The sequence below is a fragment of the Zonotrichia leucophrys genome, chromosome 3 (assembly GCF_028769735.1).
Source record: "Zonotrichia leucophrys gambelii isolate GWCS_2022_RI chromosome 3, RI_Zleu_2.0, whole genome shotgun sequence".
Classification (NCBI taxonomy): Eukaryota; Metazoa; Chordata; class Aves; order Passeriformes; family Passerellidae; genus Zonotrichia; species Zonotrichia leucophrys.
The window spans coordinates 79,498,942-79,522,115 of NC_088172.1; the positions used below are offsets into that span (position 1 = coordinate 79,498,942).

The 23,174-nt window shown below is 38.2% G+C and overlaps 1 protein-coding gene across 3 annotated transcripts in view; it reads right to left on the reverse strand.

Annotated features, from left to right (window-relative positions):
• PRKCE (protein kinase C epsilon) overlaps window positions 1-23,174 on the reverse strand; it is a 288,523-nt gene that overhangs the window by 18,022 nt on the left and 247,327 nt on the right. For all 3 annotated transcript variants that reach the window (XM_064708954.1, XM_064708955.1, XM_064708956.1), the window contains exons 12-14: window positions 10,130-10,268; window positions 7,668-7,856; window positions 3,292-3,438 (exon numbers count right to left, since the gene is read on the reverse strand). In XM_064708954.1, the coding sequence (XP_064565024.1) occupies window positions 3,292-3,438; window positions 7,668-7,856; window positions 10,130-10,268 (475 nt within the window). The remainder of the gene's footprint in view (window positions 1-3,291; window positions 3,439-7,667; window positions 7,857-10,129; window positions 10,269-23,174) is intronic.

Sequence of the window (23,174 nt, forward strand, 5' to 3'; positions counted from 1 at the left end):
CTAGTTGGTCAGAAAATAGAAGACTATCTGTGTAAGTATATACATTCTTGTATGTGCATGCAAAACTCAATTTCAATTTCAGACAGCTACATATGCATTGTACACTTTTTTCCTCAACACATATTTGCACTCACACATCACATGCAAGAATGTCTATTTTCTGACTAGTAGTCTGGCCTCCCTTTTCATAGATCTTTTCACAGAACTAGGCCCTCCTCAACACAAGATTAAAATATTTTTTAAATCCTCTCTTAATATTACAAATCACTTTTAAATAATCAAGAGTCCTTTATAAATACTAAAAGATGTTAAAAACCATAAAACATTCCAAACACAGGCATTAGTTATGGTTTTTTCATAGTTATTCCCCTGCTATGGAACAGTTACATTTGTTACAGTTACAGTTACAATCTGAATCAATGAATTTCAATGCTACACCCACAACTGAATTTAGAGAGAAGAACTCTCTGTGAAGATTTTAAAATAGATCATATTTCATTAGTGTTCACCTTCTTTCCTCTTCTCACAATTTTTCAAAGTGAGTGCAATCCAGACTAGCTTGGCAAGTATACAAAACTACCTTTATAGCACTTGAAATTTACTGCCCTCAATTTCTTTGCCATTTCTGAAGTTGAATAATTAATAATTGTATTTCATTTGTGTGATCCTTCTCTCCAGCCCAGATCTATATCACATCTAACTTTCCAAGTAATACATCATTCAGTTTTAAGAGGACAAACAAAAATTTCAAGTATGACCTTGCACAAAGATTGCTATACAACAATAAAATCCAAACAACTGTAAAATTTATACAACTTGGCACAAAATAGCTGATGGATCATAAAAATGGGTCATAAATATATAAGGTATGCTCAAAGTTATCAGTGAAAGCTGATAGGACCCAGTCACTGGGGAAGATACCTTAGAGAGAGCAGACTGAGAACATGAAAATAATAAGAGATGCCTGTTACATAGAGTACATATTATCTGAATTCACCACTATAAAAAAAAAAAGAGTTCAGAAAAAAATCCAAGCATACAGAGCTACTAGACTGCAGGAATCAAATCTCGTAGAATAAAGAGCAGGAATCAAATCTCGTAGAATAAAGAAAGTTGGTAGACAGAATATAGAAAGAATTAGTGTGAAATCCAAGATTAGAGAAGTAGCCTGAAGAAAAATGACCAGAAGTGTAAATAGGGATGTATAAAATCACCTTAACAATTATTAAGGAACAAAGAACTGTCCTAAAATTATACAAATTTCAGACTACTCTGAAATTATCCACAATCACTACTGAAACAGAACAATTCAATTAAAATACCATGAAGAAAGTAGAAAAGAGGAAAAAGAACAAAACATCAGGAATTAACAAAATGGGATTGGCTTTACAATATAATAACAATGAAATAATTACCAGAAAGAGAAATAAACCCCACTGAGAAAGCAGAAGGCATTTATATCAGCAATGAATAAAATCACCTGATATTGAAATACCTCCTGACTTTTAAGGACTGCCACTGTGGGAGTAGTTACAAAAATAATAAAAGCCTCATAAAAATACCTATTGTCAAAGGGACTGTGCATCTTGATCATGAAAGGAAAACAGCCAATAAACAGACTAGATGAAAGGAAACTGGAAATTAGATGCAGGCATAAAGTGAAAATAATTCTGCAATAGTTCATCATGACTTAAAAACAAAATTCTGATGAGTATGGAGCAAAGCAACAAAAATTATGGTGAGATGAGAGGACAAATTCTTGTGAAAACAAGAAAAGAGCTACACAAATGCAACTCAGCTCAACGCAGACTTTGCCCAAGTGCAGCTATCTCAGAGCTCTGGAACCTGACTGGAAGACAGCCACAGTACTAAATAGGCTTCAGATTGGTACTAAAGGAGTTAATTCGGGGTTTACACTCCCTGCAGCAGTGCAGAGGCTTGTACATCATCTCAGGCAGCAGCTGCAAGCCTGTCACACCTCCAGAGAGGAGCTGGGCAGCAGGGAGAGGGCTGGCTGCACCCCCAGGAGCGGGGCTGGCTCAGGCCAGCTCTGCCTGCACACAGGGCACTGTAAGGTTTCCATCCTCCAATACATTGGGAAAACCTTCCTCATGTGACAACACTGTACCTTATTATTACTCCTAGAGAGGGGTTCATAAGGGCTTTCACTCACAGCTGTCAATCCCTTTGGGCTTTTTCTGCACAGCTACAGAGACAGAGATTTCCCCAAGAGTGGACTCAAGAGGAGCTGCCTCAGGCTCCTGTTCTGGACAGTCAGTCCTGCTTTCCCCATTTCCCCATACACACAAGGAACTTGGGGAAAGGCATCTCATAGGACTCAAGTAAAGGCATTATATGTAACATACAGCAATTCTTCAAAAACAGAAGGGACTTTTGCACCTCTGAATTTAATTCAGGATTTGGACGTGATTCCTAAGGTTTTTATTTTGCTCATTTGTTTTGCTTTTTAGGTGTTTTAATACCTTTGTAAAGTATCTAAAGAAAGAAACAAACAAGAACTTTGACCATATTCACAGGCAAATCAAGCATTGTAATTAGGACCTTGTGAAATCAAAAGACGCAAATCACTCTCTGAGGATTTATCACAAAGCTAGCCTTTTGCAGTGTGTAAGCACAGAAGTAACTGCATGCATTCTGTGACATTTGGTTAATTGTGTTTTCATCCAGAGAAACACCAGAATAAAATATTTTTGCATGTCTATCATACTTTCTGCAGGTAGGGCTGTTTTTTACAGATTTTTTTTACTTTTAAATAGAAATACTTGGTTACTATCCAGGAAAATGGTAATATGTAAATGTATCTAATAATAATGTGTGTTTCTTTCCCCCAATAAGCTGTTTTTTCAAGTTTCTTCACTTAAAATGTTATTCCTTATAAATTCTTGTCTGTGCTTTACTACAAAATCCAGTGGCCATCAGCAATGCAGAACTGTAAAGAGTTCACACAGAAAGTATAGAGAGTATACGTCAACTGAAATCATCTTTTCTGGCTATGGCATCTTTGAGAACACAGAATGTAATTAAAAATGTTTTTTGAACTCTCTTATGGTTTATGTGGATGAACATGAACATTTTTCTGTGCATTACATTTATTCCTGACACTTACCTTCACAGAAACCATGACAAAGTAATCTTCTCAGTGCCATTTTTATATTACTGTTTCAGCCCTCAAACACTGCAGATCATTGGGTAATCTCATTTCTCAGAAAAGCCAACAAGTAGAACTGCCAAACCAGGTTTTCTCTGAATGTTATACAAACTGTTACTTACAATCCGAGGTTTGAAGGGTGGTTTGATTTTCCTTTGTTCTAGAAGAACCCAGTCAATTTCCTTGAAAAATGGATGCTGCTTGATCGCATCTTCCCCGTTTTGTGACGCCACACAGCCAAGTCGTTTGTTGGGATTCTTTGTCATGAACTACAGGGTGGAGAGGGAAAGGAGGGAAAAGTTAAAATATGAATGGCAATACCTGGAAATCATTTGCTGCTCAATTACACACTGTAATTCTTAAATTCTTAATTTTTTAGAGACAGTCCCCTTTCAGAAGGTCATTTATTCTGGCACTCCATATTTCAGAGGTTTTGGGCAAACCATAAGATTCAGAGACTCCAAACTGTAAATTTACTGCAAGAAACCCTTTCAGTTTATTTTTGAGACCTCTTAATTTCATCTGACTGGGAGTGTTAAAGGAGTAGATACTCGTTCAGCATATCTACTTTCAGCTTTAGCCAAAAATACTAAAGGAAAGAAAGATGATCTTAAATCCTCCAGAGACAGAGAGAGTGATCAGTACCTGCAGAAAGCTTCCCTTGAGAATGGGAAATTATGTCATGTCCTCCATGACATATCTTGCACATTATCTTTCATTTTTAGTACATGATTAGTGTCAGCGACTGAAACTAACTGGTCTCCTCCAGTGTGGTAATTTATAAACTTCTCACATTTAAACTATTACTATTCCTGTCAGTAAAAAGCTGTACAAGTGGTGTAAGACATTGATATCAACTGATGGAAGCTCATAATACTTTACCTGATTTTTCTCTGTTATTTTTCCTTCTTTTATTAGCAATTGCTCTACTAATTTCCTAATTTGTGTTAGGACACAGAATCCTTGCAATTCAAGTAGCAACGAATGCTGTTCTTATAAACACAAACACATTATAGAATTAGCTCAATAGCTTTGCTCTAACTTTATATTCAGCTGTTATATAACATCTTTAAATTTAGAAAAACTGGACAAAGTAAACAAAATGTAATAATTGTTCAGTGGCTTTTCAACCTATGTATCACATTATACTATACTTCTGTAGGAAAAAAAAAAGCAAACATAGAATAAAAGAAATTACTGTAGAGCATGCCCTTGCTTTAGTACTCCAGGTATTAGGTAAGTAGCTACTTAAGCCCTTAGAATGGTTTTAGATATCTGGATCAACCATTCAGAGGAGAGTACCCTTGCTGTCAGTTTAAAGGCATAGCATAGATCAGCAAGGCAATTCTGTCTGTGGTCTCTGACATACACGTGCTGTTCTGAAGATGATCCTTCTCTTTGGTCTTGAGTTCAACTGCTCTGCAAGTTCTTTTGCAAGTAGGCAAGTCATATCTAAACTACAGGAATCTTTTTATGAGCAGGAGAAATTAAGTTTTTGAAAGGATTACTGTGCTTTGGTGAGGTCTCTTGAAAAACCACAAAACGCATTCCTACATTCCTCTGCTTTATTTCATCTCCAGGACTGGAGCGAGCAGGCCAGGAACTAGCAGCCACATGTATTGCAGAAACAGAACATGGAAACTACAGGATGTGCTTTTTGTACCATATAATCCAGGTATCAAAGAAGTAAAATATGATCCTAGTATCTGCCATGCTTTATCTTTGTTTTAAACTGGAGACAGGGAAAGCATCTGGACATGTAACTTTTTAAGAAGCCCAGGACATGACGGTGTGAATAGACTGTCCAGTTTAGTGCTGTACTTCACAAACTTCATGAAACTGTGAAATGGATGATGAAAGAGAATGTATTTTAAGAATGAATACTTAAACAAAAATATCACATGCATATATGAAGAAAAAACATCAAAATTCTAAAGCAGATATTTGGTTGCATTAATTTAATCCCTTTCTATTTCTGAAGCAAAAGCTGACATTTATTCCCTGTTTATCACCAGCATCAACACTGATGCAACTGTCAGGACAGACACAGCTGTTAACTGCACTCTGCTGAAGAGATGGTTGCAAATGGAGCTGACAGCCATAGCCATAAACCTTTTCATGGCTAAGGCAGAAACCTCCTTTTCTGAAAGAAGCCTTTTAGGATCAGCATTCCTACTGATTTAAGTGATAACAGGACAAAATGCTGCTTAGGGCTTGAATCAAGGATGATTAGGCTCCCCAAATTTTGCTTCTTGAAATAAATCACACAGCTTAAAAACAGAGTTCTGCTTCTGTAGCCAGAGACTGTATCTCAGTACACAGGGAACACATACTGTAGAGACAACATCTCTCCATTGCTTGGGAAGAAGCAGAGAGCAAATTTCAATAAAGAATTGTTTTCCTTATTACACAGGAAAGAATTTAAATAGCAATTCCTGTCAATTCACAGAAACAGGACTTATAAGATGTGTGGATTTTCATGAGATAAGCAACACACTGCCTTGTGATACTGAGCTTTAATATCATCCTCAGTGTTTTGATGGAAATAACAGGAAAACTGTTTATTAATAAAATAGGACAACATAGCCACTTAATACAAGAGAATGTCTTCTTATTAAACTTTCCTTATGTGGTGTTTGAAGGACTGTAAAAAAAAAAAACAGTTTCAAAAGAATGAAACTCATGTCTCAAAGCACAATGTGAGGAAATGAAGTGCTCCAAAATTAATCCCTTGCTACCATTCAGCAGTAAAATGCATAGACGCCTCTTTCTTTCCTCTGTTTTTCCTGTTCTTCATATGGACAAGTATCAGATGAAGAACACAAGTTTCAAGCAAGTTTCATACCATACATTCGTAGGCAGCAGGTTGCTAATCCTAAGGAAATGTGTTTTATTTATGGTATCAATTGCCACAGCTCCATTAAATTGTATCAATTTATGCCTGAAAGGCTATGACTGCAGCAAGGTACAAATCACCACTCCTACTATCAAAATGAAGAAAATTCTGTAAAAAAAGTCAGCTTTAAAAGAAAATCTCCTGGACTCCAATGAAAATCAGATGTAGGTATGAAAACTGACAACAACCCTTCCTTTACAATGTGCCAAAATAACCTCTGAGCTGTGGATATAAGCCTGAACTCTGCAGCTCAAGTCTATATATTTTAATTGCTGAAGTAAAATAATCAAACAGTCTGGAAACAGAAATGGATGCATGAAAGTATAATGTGAGCTAACAAAAAGTAGTCAGAAAGCTATTTGGGGGAATAGGGAGAATAAGTATTAATAAATTACTGCCAGCAGTAAAAAATCCTTCATCTTCTCACTACAGTGAATGTAGCAAAGGAGATACTTCAGCAAACACTTCTGAGAGGTTAACTTCGACTTCTGCTTTGAATCATTGCTAGAGCATCTCTCTTGCACAGTAGAAGGAGCCTGAAGACATTTTCATCAAAAGGTCAAGATGAGAATTTCTGCAGAATGTGCTGTCAACTGGTGTTAAAATCTCAATTTATGTTTTATACACATTTTCAAAATAACTCTGTATGAAGATCTCTGCAGGATTTTACATTATCAGCTGCCTTCTTAATTGAAAGTCTCCCTTACTCCAGATGCTGAAAGAAAACTATATAGAAAGGCAGAGCTTTTCCAGTTTCAAAGACAATGGAAAAATGGAATAAATAAAAACCAAGTTATTTTTTTAGGCCAAAAATCCTTCTCGGGTTTTTGCCAACTCTGGGGATTGGCAAACTGCTTCTGTATTGTTTTGCTTTCAATTTTAGGATGATACTAGCAGAGAAAAAGGAATTTATGTCAGTGTCATTCATAGTAATGAATGACTTTATAAACTTGACTTTATAAAGGTAGTCTAAAAACCAAATTTGCCCAGTGGTACATATTGGCTGATTTTAAAAATTGTGGCATTTGATGACACAAGTTACTGTCAAGTCATCACTCATACTGAAAAATCCAAATGAGAACAGAAACAATCACACTAAAGTAAGACTGCTTATCATGTGAACTATAAAATAGAACATGCAGCTGTAAATAAAGGGCTTTCAACTCATCTTGATGACAGGGGAAAAACAGCAAAGGCACAGGAAATTTTGTAAGCGGATAAAATAAAAACATTGTTTCTCTAATTTTGTAGTGCTTCTCCCACTCTAGTGATGGGAGTACATGGCATATAAAATGTCAAAGTGATAGCACAGTTCTAGCTGGTTGGGTTTTCCCTGAAACATGAATCTGCAGTACACAGATTTATACAGTGTAGAACTGCGTGGAATACAAACATTCTGTTCCTTTCCCACAAGCAGTGTAATTTATCCAAGGCCCCATTATCCTAACAGTGGCACTTTGAACTGTGCTTGAACTCCCAGTGGTGACTGCTCTCAACAACTTTCAGCAAATTCAATTTTAATCAAGAAAAAACCCAACAAACTAACCCCCCAAAAACCCATGAGGAGGAAGAGGAGGAGGAAGGCAAGTATGGAAGACTCACTGCTTTTAAAATGCTGACAGCCTCTTTACTGAGCCAGACTGGATACAATACATCATCATGAAGGATGGATTCAAAGAGATCATCTTCATTGTCAGCTTCAAAGGGGGGTTGTCCAGCCATCATTTCATACATGAGAACACCCAGAGCCCACCAGTCCACGGACGGACCGTATTCCAGCTCCTGGAGGATCTAGCACAGAAAAAGAGATTGGATTGAAGAGACAAGTGAGACAACTGTCTCAGCTGCACATTTGCTGTTCCAACATGATATAGCCCTTCTACACCCCAGTGCCTAAGCAGGACTGGATCACACACTGATTTCAGTAACAGCAGACAGGGTTTCTTAGCCATGCAATTTGCACTAGCACAGCTAAGTGTCAATGAGATGTTGTTCTCAGCAGTACTGAGAGTTTATCAGTCCCCTGAGTAAATGACTATGCTTGTGAGCAAAAGAGCTGCATATCCTCCCAAGCTGTTTAAAGCAGGTCACACTATAGGGGAAAAAAGATCACATATACAAAACAGGCTGGTGGAAAATGTGAAACATTTCCTTGTCTCTATCTTGAACAAAACAAACTGAACCAGCTTCTAATGCTGCACAGAGATCATCTGAGAGATTTATTCTTGTCCTTTAGGTAGGGCTGAAGGAAGCCAAAAGCATTTTTGTTCAAGTTCCTTTTACATCATTAAACCACTGTACAATACATGGCTGTAGAATTCACTTTAATTGCACTTGCTTTCAGGAAAAACTGGCTACAACTTCTCTTGTGGCACAAGTTCAACCTTGTAGCAAATACCTTTAGTGGCAAGCAATAGTTTAGCGCGATGGAGTTTTATAGTAGCACTTGGTGTTACAGAACTACTGTTGTACCAGGAACAAGTTTAATTCTTGTCCCCTTTTCACTGGAAAGAAGCTTGCAGTTTGGCTGCACTGGTTCAGCATGACAGGGAACCAGGGAAGGGGAGTGGGCGCCTGCTTAAGGTGAAGCTGGCTGCCTTCAAATGCCTTGGAATGGCAATAAATCCACCCACTCCTTACACAGCACTGCACAGTGCAGTGAGAAATCCCACAGTGAACTGCTTGGGCTTAGTGCTGTAGTTGGGAATCATGACCAAGATAAAACCAAATTCAGTCTTAACACAAAAACAGAAATGAGTTTAACATTTGGATACACAGGTCTGGATCTCATCCACATTCCTCATTGAAAGAAAATGATATTTTATAGCCGTCAAATACAGAAAATTAGATATATACTTTTCATGTCTTCTGGGAACTCTTTGGAAATCAGATACTACTAAATAAAAGGAAATTAAGACATATCACCACAATGCAAGAGAAATAGAAGCAGGAGATAACTTCTGCAATTAACATGACAAATTGGAAGCCTCAGTAAAAGTTCCTGTATTCTTATTATTGCTTTATTTTCAGTAATAATTTTCAAAGAATTTGTCAAAGGACTCAATTAGTATACGAAATCAGAAAAAAATCCTACATAGTCCCAGCTACCACACTGGTATTTATTTTCTTTAAATGCTGGAATACTTTTGAGACTCCATAAGACACACATTTATGTAATGATAGTTTCAAGATGATTCATACCTTATCAGTTGTGCTACTGAAGTTGGACAGCCCTGAACACTAACAGAATGGATTTATGATTTATTGACTCTAAGGAATAATAAATAACATTTTTCCTCACTGCAAATTTATGTTCGATGAAAGACAAATCAACAACACCTTTCCATTAAACCTGCACACTGAATATTCAAGTGGAAAGATGCACAGATTACTAACTCAACTGAGGAAAGTCTGCCTGGCAGAATAACTGTTCAGTCACCTCATAATATTAAAATCTAGGATATGTCAAAGTCACACTACTTTAAGGTATTTATTTTATCCAATGAACACCTTGAAATGTTGCCAACTAATATGCAGGATCATATCTAGTTTCCATCTTTCTGTGCAAGTCTATAAAGTAGACAAGCATGGTATCTTTCATAGATATTTTAAATAAAGGAAAAAAATTATATTCCCACAAAGGCTGTAGTCAAAACGGCATCAAACATATGGCTTCTTCTGTAAGAACATGTTCTTTTAAACCTCACTAAAAATAAAAACATTTTATAACTACTTAAGGTTACTAAGATTGCAATACTGAGTTGCATCTAGCACCTTAAAGGCTGCTAAAAATCATCATAATGATGCTGATTCAGAAATGAGCAAATTGAGAAGAATAACTTTAATTTCAAGAAACAAATACTAGAAAAAACACTCCAATCATCAAGGAATGCTTGTAGGCAGTAGAGTAACCATTGTCTGCAAGACTACCTAAGCACAAGTGCAGCAGAGTCTAGTCTGCATCTTAAATGTTTTCATCTACATGTAAAGAGTGTATAAAATGACACATGTAACAGTCTGATAAATAAGAATATTTGTACACTTAGTGCACTGCAAAAAACTACCTCTGGAGCGATATAGTCAGGTGTGCCACAAAACGTCGTGGTGGTCACTCCATTCAGAATCCCTTCTTTGCACATCCCAAAGTCAGCCAGTTTACAGTGGCCTTCTGCATCCAGAAGAATATTGTCCAGTTTCAGGTCCCTGAAATACAAAGGTCTCAAATTAAATCAACTTTCAAATTTTGATCATGTGCTCTTGTATTTCATAATAAACTATAGAATTTGACAAATAAATGGTTTCCCAAACACCACTGAGAAACTGTCCTTCACTGCCTGTGCACGAAAAGTTGGTAGCGGTCACGAAATAAATCTAGTTAAAGGCAATAAAATAAAGAAGCAGGCAATTACAAGCATTTTGTAAGACTAAGCTTTTACTCTCTTTAGCTGCATGAAAGCACAGCTTTTATGTATTCAAGGCAGCTCAGAAAAGTTTGGGAAAGATTTCAGTTTCTTGTTTCCTACAGATCTATCATTCTGTCAATGCGAAATAGGTCAATGAAGCCATTCTCTATTTTTCCCATTAGCACTAAACAAGGAGTACCAATTTATCTATACTCTAGCAGATGGGTTCAGTGAATAGGTATTTTCAAACTTGGATTACTTTGAATTTCATTCTTAATGTATAGTAGCAATTCAAAGATTGCAATGGGATGAATGAAAAACTCCCATCTTTGGGAGCACCATTTCCTGTAGCTTAAGGCTCCTCAAAAATAATTCCACAGTAATATTTTGCATTCATTGTTAAACAACATATCTTAGCAGCTATTTCTGATCATACAAATGTCTTTGTGTCAAAACCACACAATTGTCTGCTTATAAAATTGGGTTAGGTCAAAAAAACGTTGAGAAAAGGATATCCACCTTTCCTGTCTTGCCCTCTGCATATTTTCTAAATATACCATTGATGGTTAATACATGTTCCAACACAATCGATGCTAGGTACCATTCAACTTACCTGCCACTTGCCTTAGACTTAATAACAAAAGGATCTGGAAAGTCAGTGCATAAAAGAACTCTTACCTGCATGAACTGCCCCCACCCCCACAAGTAAAACTTCCTCATCATGTAGATATAACATATATAATAACATAAACATGAAACAAAGGCAAATAAATCCCACTTATATTGCTTGCGTATCAAAACAACATTTGCTTTTTATATTTCTGTCTAGGCTTTTAGGTATCTCTGATATGTATTAAAGATACATAGTATATTTGGATATAAAATAGATAGATAGATAGATATATTAAAAATATATCTATATTGTAATGTATGTATGAATGCATAGAGAGGTGAGAATCAAAAGCAGAACACATGTCTTTAGGTGACTTTGTCGACACTTCCTGATCAGAATTCTTTTTCCTGGAATAATTACACAAATTTCCTTTGACCTGAGTGAGGGATGAGAAGTCTTCACCTTACTCAGAGAATTCCAGAGAAATGTCTCCTTGTCAGAACCCAGCCTTCAGAACCACAGACACCAAACATTTATGCACATTAATTGATTAAACAGCCCTTCCAAGGCTGCAGCACGTTAAGAGTTTTTGTAGACATGTCCAAACCTACAGTATGCTGAGATTTCCCCAGAAGTGGTCTTTTCTGCTTCTCACACCAATTTCAGTAGGTGGATTTTAGTGTGGTTTTTTTTTTTTTTTTCTTTTGACATTTGTTAAACATTTTTTAACATGTTGGCCCATATATTCTTCAAGCAGGTACACAGGCTAACATGAAAATCAGCTGTTCCTGGGCCACAGTGGACTTGCTACTCAAGGTCTGCATAATCATTGCACATCTGCAATGATGCATCCACAAAACAGGTTCTGGGAAGCACTGGAGAACTTACTGTGCAGGTAGGGATAGGTTGTGTTACGTACACGTTACAAAGTGGTTTGTGAGTGTAAAACAAGCCTGACCTGGCCCAACAAAGTCATATTTACCTCTGTAACAGCAAAACCACTGTCTCCTACATAAACCAGCTTTGTCAGATATGGTTTTATGTGGCTGAAGTATGCTCTGGCTGTAGAAATGTTTATTGCAAGCAACATCCCGTACATCACACTTGGCTTTCTCTGGATCAGCTATGTTGCTCTTGCAGGTCCTCAGTGGTCACCCAGGCATGGCCCCTTGGAGCAGACTGCATATTTTATCATTCCTTAAGGTCATTAATATCAGCAGTTCCTAAACAATGCAAGATCCAGCTGGCTGCCACATAACCCCCTGTGTATAATTATTCAAACCCTCAAGCAACCACCTATTACTACCTCTGCAAAGTGATTTGCCAGAATTGTCCAGCATAATGCCAGGGCAAACAGATATCAACAGCTCTGCATCCTCCCCACAAGAAGTCAAAGCAACAAAACAAAGCTCCCTGTTTTAAAAGTCATGTGCCTTCCCAAAACTGTTCCTTCAGCGAATTACAAGAGATACAATAAAAAAGGTCTGCATTCAAACAGGACTATAGCAACACCAAATAGAATGTGATCATCAGGGTAAGGCTCTTGCAGATTGAAGAAGGAAATAAGATTGCACCTGTAGCTTATAACCTTCCAAGTGCAGTGTTATCTTGGATGTTCCTTAACTAAAGAAGAATACAAGCTATATTTCAAGAAGTCAAGATGTTCAGATAAAGAAATCAAAGTATAATTATATTTGATGTAATCTTGGAACCACTTACAGCCACCATCACAACAGACAGCTAAAAAGAAGGTCATAATACATATAATTATGATAGGAACCGAAGAAATTTGAGAGGCTGCTTAGAAAAATGGATCCACTTTATTAAGTGTTTTAAGTATTAAGTGTTTATGAGAAGACTCTAAAATTATGTCTTAACTCTGATTGCAAGATTTCCCTGTGCAGGTAGGTGACACACTGGAGTTGTTAGGACCTAAACTCATTTAACTTTAATCTAATGCCATATGGTAGCCAGGAACTTGAATGGAGATAGAGCCAATAATCCAGGAAACTCCTAAGCTAAGAGAAACCTCAACAGCAATAAAACACTAAGGAACCACATAATGGATAAAGACAAGATATTCACTATTCTCTTTATTTAAGGATTTGTATAAGACACAGAAATTAGCAATAAAAATTCAACTTGACAGTGAAAAAACAGAATAAAAAAACTGAGCCCAGAGAAAACTAGAAAGAGTCTAATTATTAAATTCTCACTACCTGTAAAGAGTGACAATGCAATTTTAAGCCCATCTGTAAAAGCACAAGTCAATTTAACTTTTTTACCATTTACCAAACTGTAATCTTACTTGACAGAAGAAAAACATCTGGGACCCCTTTATCAAGCCAAAGCAGGGCAGTGAAGCCTATAAGCCTCTTCAAAACTCTGCTGAAGGCACTGAGGACATCGGCTTCATTACTCACGCAATAATGAAATGTAATACCAGTAGATTTGTGTTATCACAAAGCGCACCAGAGTTTCAAAAGAAATTTGGAAGAGGCTAAAACAACAGCAGTATGACTCCCATCAAAGTACATGTGGGAGGTTAAAAGGTAAGCTGGGAGTCTGCCAAAGTGCCAAATTCATGGCTAGCCCACAAGATTGTCATGCATAGTCCATAAAAGTGCTTGCACCGACAATCACTCTGTCTATTTACAGTTGCCAGAAAAAACCTCCCCAAACCAAGAAACCTCACCAAATCCCTCTAATTCTGCAACTTCGGAAAAAGAAATCTTGTTTAAGTAAATTAATATGAGAGTAGGAATAGATAATGTGCTATTTAACACCTCACAGAAAAAAAAAAACCAAAAATCAAAACACACAGAGAAAAGGAAATAAATGAAAAAGTAAGAGAAAAAGAGTTGTCAGGGAAGCTTGTCTTTCCAGAGCAGCAGCCTCATTGAAAAAAATTAAAACTTTTAACTCTTAGACCCGTATTTCCCCAGAACTGTTCCAAGAAACAGCCAGCTCTCCTACTCCTCCAGAAGTAAAGTACATAGCCATATCTGGAATGTAAAACAATCTTCTGTACAGATTGTTCCATTCTGATCCATTCTGTCTTTTATTTCTTTCCTGGATTTAGTGCCAGTTGTCTACCTCTGAATCAGAACGTACCAAATAATACAGTGTCAGATAGCTCAATGACAAAGGCCTATTAAATTCTTCTTTTTCTCATTTTGCATTCTCTTTGTAGCAAGTAAGAAAGTCATCTGTGTCTGACAAAATGAGTTCCTACAACCTGAGTAATTAATTACATGCAACTGCAAACAACCTAACCAGTTAAGCCAGGAGAATGCTCAGATTTCTTGAATGCAGCAATGCTACATTAAGCTGTTTCTCTCCTTTGTTTTTTTGCCAAGATACTTTGTAGAGTCACTTCAGTTGACTTGAGCAGTCATTGCATGAAATGTTGTGGGTTGGTTTTCTTTTCCTTTTCTTTTTTTTTTGGGGGGGGGGGTGGCAAGTTTTGTTCTGAGAAAGCTTTAAACAGAAATTTAAGCCTCGGTCTCTACTTCTGCATTCCTGCCAGCATCACAATCGCCTCAGAAGCTGGAATGACTGGCAGTGTCTCAAGAAAGAATCAGGATTATGAGTTATGTTTGTGCAAGTTGGAACAGAAGAGCAGGCTGACTACAGGTAACCTGTAACCCTCACCTCTTCCTCCACACGTGAGTGCCATGAGGCGCTGAGTGCCTTGGCTGCCTCCAAAGGCTCCATGGATGAGCATTTCACAGCCCTGGGTTGCTAAAGCCCCAATCCCACCAGTAGCCAGAGATAAGCATCTTGTGTGAGTGGCACAAGTGTCATTTAGATAACACACAGTTTTCTTGTTGAAAGTAAGGCAGTTGAACAATCAAGATGGGTTTGGACCAGTAAAATCAGAAAGTCTGCCAAACATTACTAACATAGCCTTTCAAAACAGTAAACAGCAGTGACTAAATAAATATATATTTGAAGAACAAGATCAAGCAGCTGAGAAATATGATCACAAGCTGACAAGCAACCACTTTACAGTGGCTACTTTACCACTTCTACTCTGACTGTTGATTGATCAACACCTCACAGAATGAAGCATAAAAAATATTATGTACATATAACAGCATTGAAAGCAGGAATATTTATTTATAAGGTAAAAATTAAATGAAGGATTGTACCTTACCAAAGATCTATAAAAACACCAGCATTCAGAAAGATTGAAAGCAACAAAAGCTATAGTATAGAACTACAGAACAACCACTTTTTTTGGTGACTTTCAACTGCAATAAACTCTTTCAATAGTGTATTTGAAATCATTGCCATTGTTCCCCTGCATGGGAAAATCACATCCTCTCTGCAGGCTTTAAATAGACAAACTGTTCACACAAGAAACCACAGAAGGTAAAAAGAAAACTTCCTACAAGAACATGGAAAAACCATCAGAATCATTCTCTAGTTATTAGATTTACTGAAATTCATAACTGAAGGGAATATGATCATCATAGCAATTAGAAATTTCAACAAGATAATTTTTAAATCTGTTTAATTAAGGTAAGACTTCTACATTCCTAGAATTACTTTTTTAGTTACTCAGTGATATCCAAGTTGCTTTTGAGACAAAGATGCTCACCTACATCAGGTCTCTCATGTACTCAACACAAATTTCCTCTTTGATGTTCTCAAAATACTGATAACTAATGTATTAGGTTACAATTTTAAGCAAGATTAAATTGTATATGGAACTAACCAGAAAACATGAAGGAAAGTCAACAATTTAAAAGTTATGATGTTAACTTCTTTAGTGATTAGATCTCACCAACTTAGTCTCAGTTTCCATACAAAAACAGAACAGGACAGATATATTAGAGGATTGTACTTCCAGAGTCGATTCTTTTGTTGCTCTAAGTATTTTAGTCACAACCCATCAGCAAGACTGTTTTCCCCCTCAGCAACAGATCAGAGATAAGTGGGAATATCCAAACCATACCTACTAAGAAAACACAAACTAATAATAATAATAATTTTTTCCCATTTGAAAACCTCTAGGGGAAAGATGGAGCCCATATTTTCTGAGGTTACTGAGCATAAATGGGCGATAACTGCAGTGTTGTTGGGTATTAGGTTCTACCAGTGACCTCCCTTATCTATGAATTAAAAAAAAATAGGGGACACACTGGTTTGTTCATGCATGTGAGTGAATTCATGGCAGTAGAGCAGTTTGTGTTAGCAGAGAGGAAGTAGGGGGATACCCGAGTGAGACTAACAGTGAGAAAAAGACGGTTCTGCTGCTTTTGTTGTAGTAGGTTATCTCAGTTTTGCCTGTGATTAACTGAAAGTCTTGGAATTTCTCTGCTTTGTTTTAATGTTGATCCATTAAGTAATTACTGAATTTATGATACACAGTTTTTGACACTGTTGCATTGCTTGAGATCATCAAAGAATAAAGATAATATATAATACAAACACTGTAGTAGAGTTGTACTCAGTAATATACAGAAAAATCTGCTGTGCAGACTTGAAAACTGCTATTTTCCAGTGTCAAGCTCGGAATAAAGTGAATCCACCTTTTTCTGATGTGTATCATTGTGTATAATTGCTAATGGCAGATGAATTACTATGACAGACTTGGTTTCAAATAAAGCCAGAGATACTATAATTCATTTTCATTGAAGTTCAGACAGCAGGCTAGACATAAATGGGAAGTGTTGACTTTTAATGTGACCATAGTGACATTCTCTTGTCAGGCAGGTTTACTCTAAAAAACACACACATTTACTTATATAACACAACATCCACCACCCTGCCATTTGCACAAATGATTTGTGGACTGAGGGGTGGCAGAGATGGGCGGAGGGAAGTAGCAAAAGCCAGTTTGCTCTCTACCCACCAAAGACGTCGGAGGGAGATAAACACACGATCGCTGTCTGTGGCTCTGTAAGCCCTCATTGCTACGAGGCAAAAGTGAGGCTTGCAGATGTGTAACATCGCCTCTCCAGCAGCGCCCACCAGTGAGAAGCCTTTCAGGTCAGCAAGGGCCCAAAATAGAAAAGAAGGCTGCATGTATTCTATGGTCCTAACTGTTTACTGACGTCCTAATGACATATTGAACAAAGGTTTAATATTCATTTCCAGCAGCTTAAGGAAACCAATGGCTTTTACAATAGCAGAAAAAAAATCTCTTGAAAATAATTTCTTTATATGGCTTTCTATTGACTTTGACCAAAACTTTATTACAATTGTCGGTAGCAGCTTAGGACATTACTGAGCCTGATCTACTTATCTTATTATGCTGGGTTTCCTTTAAATAAAGTAAAGGCAAATAAATATATTGTACTTAACAGCTTTCCTTTGTATGACTTTTCCTTTCTTATTATTTTCACATTTTTATTTGTGAACCTAAGTGAAATATGTAGAAGTTCAAATATGCATTATGTAAGCACAGAAGGGAGTGGTCTCTATTTCTCTTTCAAGAGAAGGTTGCCTTAGCATTCACATCATGTTACTTTATAAACCTCATCCTTCATGACTCCCACACCTGGGAATGCAACAATTTTTCCATGGGTCTGAGATAGGAATGTGATATAGCACTACAATGCTGCCTCTTGATTCAGCTTACTGCCAACGAGTTGATTTAGACAAGCTTTTTGTAGGATCCCAGTGGCAATTCTCTCTTTCCCATGGCCCACAGGCCTGGAGTTTTTGTACCAAAAAAAACCTGCCACGAATGGACCTGGCTTCATATTAAGCCTATTGCATAGGACAAAGAATCTGCCTCAGAAACTTGCAGTTAAATTAGATACCAATTTATTTTCCCATTTTGTAAGCCTTCTTGAGATTTTACAAACCCTTTGTGCTTTTTGTGAAAGTAAGGCAAACAGCCCCCAGTCTGGTGCTCCAGCCAGGGACTGGCTCTGCTTGGGGGCTGAGCTGCCTGCATGTCCTGGTCCTCCCCCACCCTGCTGACTGTCCCAACATTAAGGCTACCAGTAGTTTCCTCAGGGATTTTCTTCTTTTGTTCTCACTCTCTCTACTTCAGTTTAAACCACCATGTTCTTACGTTTTCCTTGAAAACTTCAGCTGAAAAATTCGTAACTGGCTCTACATATTCAGGGTGGGGACAATGGGGTGAAATCTGTTCTATTGCTAATGATATTTACTGTTTCAGCCTCCACTACAAAGCCCCTGAGTAAGTAATTGCTAAATATGTAATGTGATAAACCTTGTCCTCACTGACACCTTGGTGATCTCACTGAAGACAAGAGAGGTCCCCAGGCTTAGCCAAGGTCTGACTCAAACTGTGGTATGCTGCTCTGTGAGTGCTCTTATTTTTGCATCTCAAATAACATCAAAATAAGATTGTGTATTATAACAATAGGTTAGGTGGAGCACAAACTAAAAGTGCCTACTATGTATGTCCATAATCCTTTTAAAGAAAACAATACTTAATCACTATTTCATAAAACCACTTGATGAAAGACAGTGAAAGGACAGGGTGAAGCTAGAAAAGCTTGTTAGATCAAGTTTTGAAAACTCAGTTCTGAAAAAGATGTTACCAGAACCTTAAAAAGCAAATTTATCAGTGGACACCCCAATGAAGTTTGGATCTGCTCAGAAGTTTTTCTTTGGAAACCAAAAGCAATGTTGGTTTTCTTTTTTCTTTTTTTTTCTCAATGACCTTAGTAGGCAGGATGACAAAATCATTATCATTTGAACAACAACAGAATACAAACGACGCAAGCAGAAAGAAAAGAGCACTTGCATTTCAGGCATACATTTTCTGTGTCTAACCAAAAAGATTTAAATTCTTTCTTGTCCTTCCTACATTTGACTGAAACTTTCTTATACAGAGTAGGAAATCATGCACCAAACAAATGCATGCATATCTAGGTTGCACTTTGCATTTCTGTAGCAGTTCTCATCACCAGCAGTTCTCATTCACCTCAGTAATGAATCCTCATAACTTAATAACCCACAACAAGGATCTTTTATCTTATACAGGTATCAGGGAAAACAGAATTAAAATATATATTGTGATCTATCCCAATTCCATCCATTTTCAAAGTTTACCTTAAACATGAATATAAGTAGAGCTCTGAAACATTTTGTTCTGGTTTTAATTTTCTATCTTGTATTTTGCAAGATTCTGACTAGATTTGTGCCACCAGTCATAGGAGATTAATTGAAGTACCATGGTTTGCCCCAGGCTCCCTCCGTGGCCATCTCCACAGATATCTTCAGGCAGATGACACACAGAACATGTGGGCTGCACAGCTTCCTAAAGCAGTCTGTCCTACTTCACTGACTGTAAATGTGCTCCAGGAGAAGCAGGATCCTGACTTGGAAGCTTCATTTATGTTCCTAAAGTTAGGTGAGATAAATCTGAGCCTTTGTGGACATTCAGTATGAACTGCTTCCTGGCTTCCTTTTTCCAGATTATTCCTTCTTATTCCAGACAGAGATCTGATTCAAATTCAAAGTTGTAAAACTTCAATTTTTGTAGCTGAAAGTCAGACAAAGACAGATTTCTTAAAAAGCCCTGCATTTACTTGTCTTTTCAGTCATGGAGGAATTGCCACACACACAATTTTCTAGGCTTTTAAGTTATGCCCTCTAATCATTCTTATTTTTTCTCACTTAGGTCACATGGAGCACTCCTGTGCAAAAACTCCCTATATGCATATCCATCAAAAAGCCAGACATCTAATTGCTCTGCTGTGACACACCAAATAAAGGGCTCCAAAGCATTATTATTCTACATTGTTCAGGCACACAGAGAGAGTTTTCTGAAAAAAACCCCAAGAAACCAGAAGAAAAGCTGCTACTGTAATCAGGCATGATTGCAGGCATTTCCTGTATTTTGCTATCAAACCCGTTGTTTTTTCCATTACATAGTAAGTGAACTTTAGTAAGGTCAAGACACCAGAGAAAAACAGGACCAGAATATCTTTAATCAACTGAAGTTGAGTATTTTAGTCTCTCTCTTTCAGTTGTTTAGCCCTGGATCTTATCCGACATCTCCAACTTTCTTCCTTAAATCACAGATACATAAACCAGGTCAGCTTGAATTTATGGTTTAGCCAGTTGTTTTCAATGGCATTTAACTTGTTAGCCTTACACTTCCCCTAGCCTAAAGGTCAATCAACCTCATGCTGTGAAACAAGACCAATATTATTCTAATATGATATAAGTCCAACAGGGGAGATGGGTTTTCATTCCCAATAACAATACTGAGCAAACAAACTTCCCTGGAGGGAAGCCTATCATTTTCACCACAGTGACTATTAAGATCAAGTGTAAGTTCTGAAATTACTATTAAATGACAGTCAAAGCTGTGATAGCGTAGGTGAATTTGATCCAATCTTATATATTGGTATCCTGCTATCATGCTAAATGTAGATAATTTTAAGGTATATATAACGCCCTGTCCTGTGCTCTGACCCTATTATTTTTGGAGAGAAGAAGTCTTTATCTTCCATGAATGCCAGATGACATTTTCCTTGTGAATGTAATACAAATGTCAACACCTGCCTCGGAAATGACCACTACCAAACACATTGTTGACTGAGTGAAGAATGGAAAACCAGGTTGTGCTAAACCCAGCAATTCTATAGAGAAAGCTTCTGATGCTTCCAGCCATATGGAACCAGGAAGGAAAGAGACTTCAATATGGGTGGTAGGTGGCAATAAGAGCCTAGACCTTTCTCCCAGAGAAAAGGTGACCTATCAAAGATGAGCACAGGCTGATGATCTGTTACATCAGGAGTGCCAGGAAACACTTAAAAGGCTGTGCAGCATTAGAAGTGCTGAGATGGAGCTGATTATTGTGGTGGGCACCACAGATAAGGAGGCGCCTTGGACCCTGGGGTTGACCAAAAGCAGGACTCTGCTTCATTCCCCACCCTCCAGCATTCCCACCAAAAACACATATGAAGCTTTAACAGCTGTAGGCACCCGTGAGGAGCAAGGTGTGCAAGGAGAAACTCTACCAGTGGCATGCAGTGAAAAGCAATGATGAAGACTCAGTGGGTGACTCTTTGTTAAGGGGCACTGAGGCACCCATCTGCCAGCCTGATAGCCACAGGAGGTGTGCTGAGGTCTGGGATGTGGCTGAGAGGGTACCACAAATTGTCACAAACACACAATGCTCTCTCACCACTGCTCTTATGCCATGTAGGCATAAATGACATGGCAAGCTGGAACCTGGGCCACAATCAGGGAAGACTACAGAACCCTGAGAGGGCAAGCAAAATGTATTGGTGTACAAGTCATCTTTCTTTCTGTTTAACCACTTGGAGAAAATGATGAAGCCAAAAATATATGCATAATGCAAATCAACTTCTGGCTTTGTGGCTGGGGCAGTCATGAAGGTTTTGGCTTTTATGACAATTGGACATTCTTCAATGACCCCTAGTGTGTCAGGGAGAAATGGGATCCACCTGTCTAGAAGAGGCAAGGGAATCTCTGGTAACAGGTTGGCCACCGTGGTGAGGTGGGCTTTAAACTGAGGTACTTAGCAGGTGGGGCCCAAAGCGGCAGCATTCACGCCATTTCAAGTGGGGAATAAGCCAGGCCAACCAAAGTAAGGACAAACATTCCTTAGCTGCCTTCCAAGATGAGAAACAAAAGACCAACCATCACAAGAGTATGTATACTGATGCAGGCAGCCTGGGGAGCAAACACAAGGAACTGGAGCTCTGTGCCCAGTCAGAAAGGGATAACTGAAACACGGTGAGACAATTCACATGACTGGAGGACCAGGATGGATGGCTACAGGCTGTTACATAAAGACAGGCAGGGAAGAAATGGAGGAGGTGTCATGCTCTCTGTTAAGGAGAAGCTTGAATGTACAGCAATCAGCTAAGGTGATTGTGGAAGCCCTACTGAATTCCTGTGGGTCAAGAACAAAATGGTTGTCTCCAGTGGGGATCATAGAGTCGGCACCTGCTACTGACCTCACAGTCAAGAAAATAAGGCCGAAAAAGCAATATTTGTGTTATTTAAAGCAAGCTTTAGGTCAACAGAACCCGACTCTCATGGATCACTTCAGTTACCCATACATTTGTTGGAAAAACAATTAAGCAGCTCATGGATCACCCATCAAGTTCCTGGAATGCGCAGAGAACTACTTCCTCATGCAAACATTAGATGTGCCAACCAGGAATGAGGCACTGTTGGGTTGCTACTTGCAAAGTGGTTTACCAAGCAATACTGCTATGCAGTATCTTCATCAGTGATAGCTTTGGCTGCAGTGATCACCGTATTGTTGGACTTTGGGATCTGGCTGAGCACACTGAAGCTTAGTACTAAGACAAAGGTCTTAGATTTTAGAAGAGCAAAATTCAGCTTGCATAGAGGTCAGTTAGGTGGGACTCCTTGGGAAGCTTCCATGGACAAGAAAGGAACTAAGCTAGGGTGTTTCAAGCATGCTCTCCTGGAAATACAAAACCAGTGCATCCCCTTTAAAAGTACGGAAAGTTGGCAGAGCAAGAGATTTCCCTTGGCTTAACTGTGAGCTTCTGAGTCTGCTCAGAAACCAAAAGAGAAGTGTACCAGAGATGGAAAAGCAGATTAATATCCTTTAAGAAATACAATGGCATTGCCAGGGTGTGCAGAGATGGAGTTTAAAAAGCAAAAATTCAGACTGAGCTGAAACTGGACAGAGATGTCAAAAAACACAAGAAAGGGTTCTTCAGGTACCTAAAGAACAAGCAGAAACAGAAGCTAAAAATTGTCCTACTGTTAAACAGGTGAGGTTAATTAGTCATCAACAACAATGAAAATGCAGCACTTCCAAAAACTTTCTTCACCTCTGTCTTCACCAACACTGTTGGGTGCCTGGGCTTGGGATGAAGAATCCATGTTGATGAAAACACCCACCCACTGTCAGTGAAGGAGGAGTTGGTGTATAAAGTATTATAGGAGCTTGACCCCTTCAATCACTGGGCCCTGACAATATCCACCAGAGGGTATCAAGGAAGCTGGCTGACATTGCTGCAAAGCTGCTCTTCAAAACCTTTGAGAAGTCAAGGAGATCCCAGAAGACCAGTAGAAAACTAGTGTCAACCCCATCTACAAGAAGGGCTAGAAGGAAGATCCAGAAAACAACAGGCTCATCAG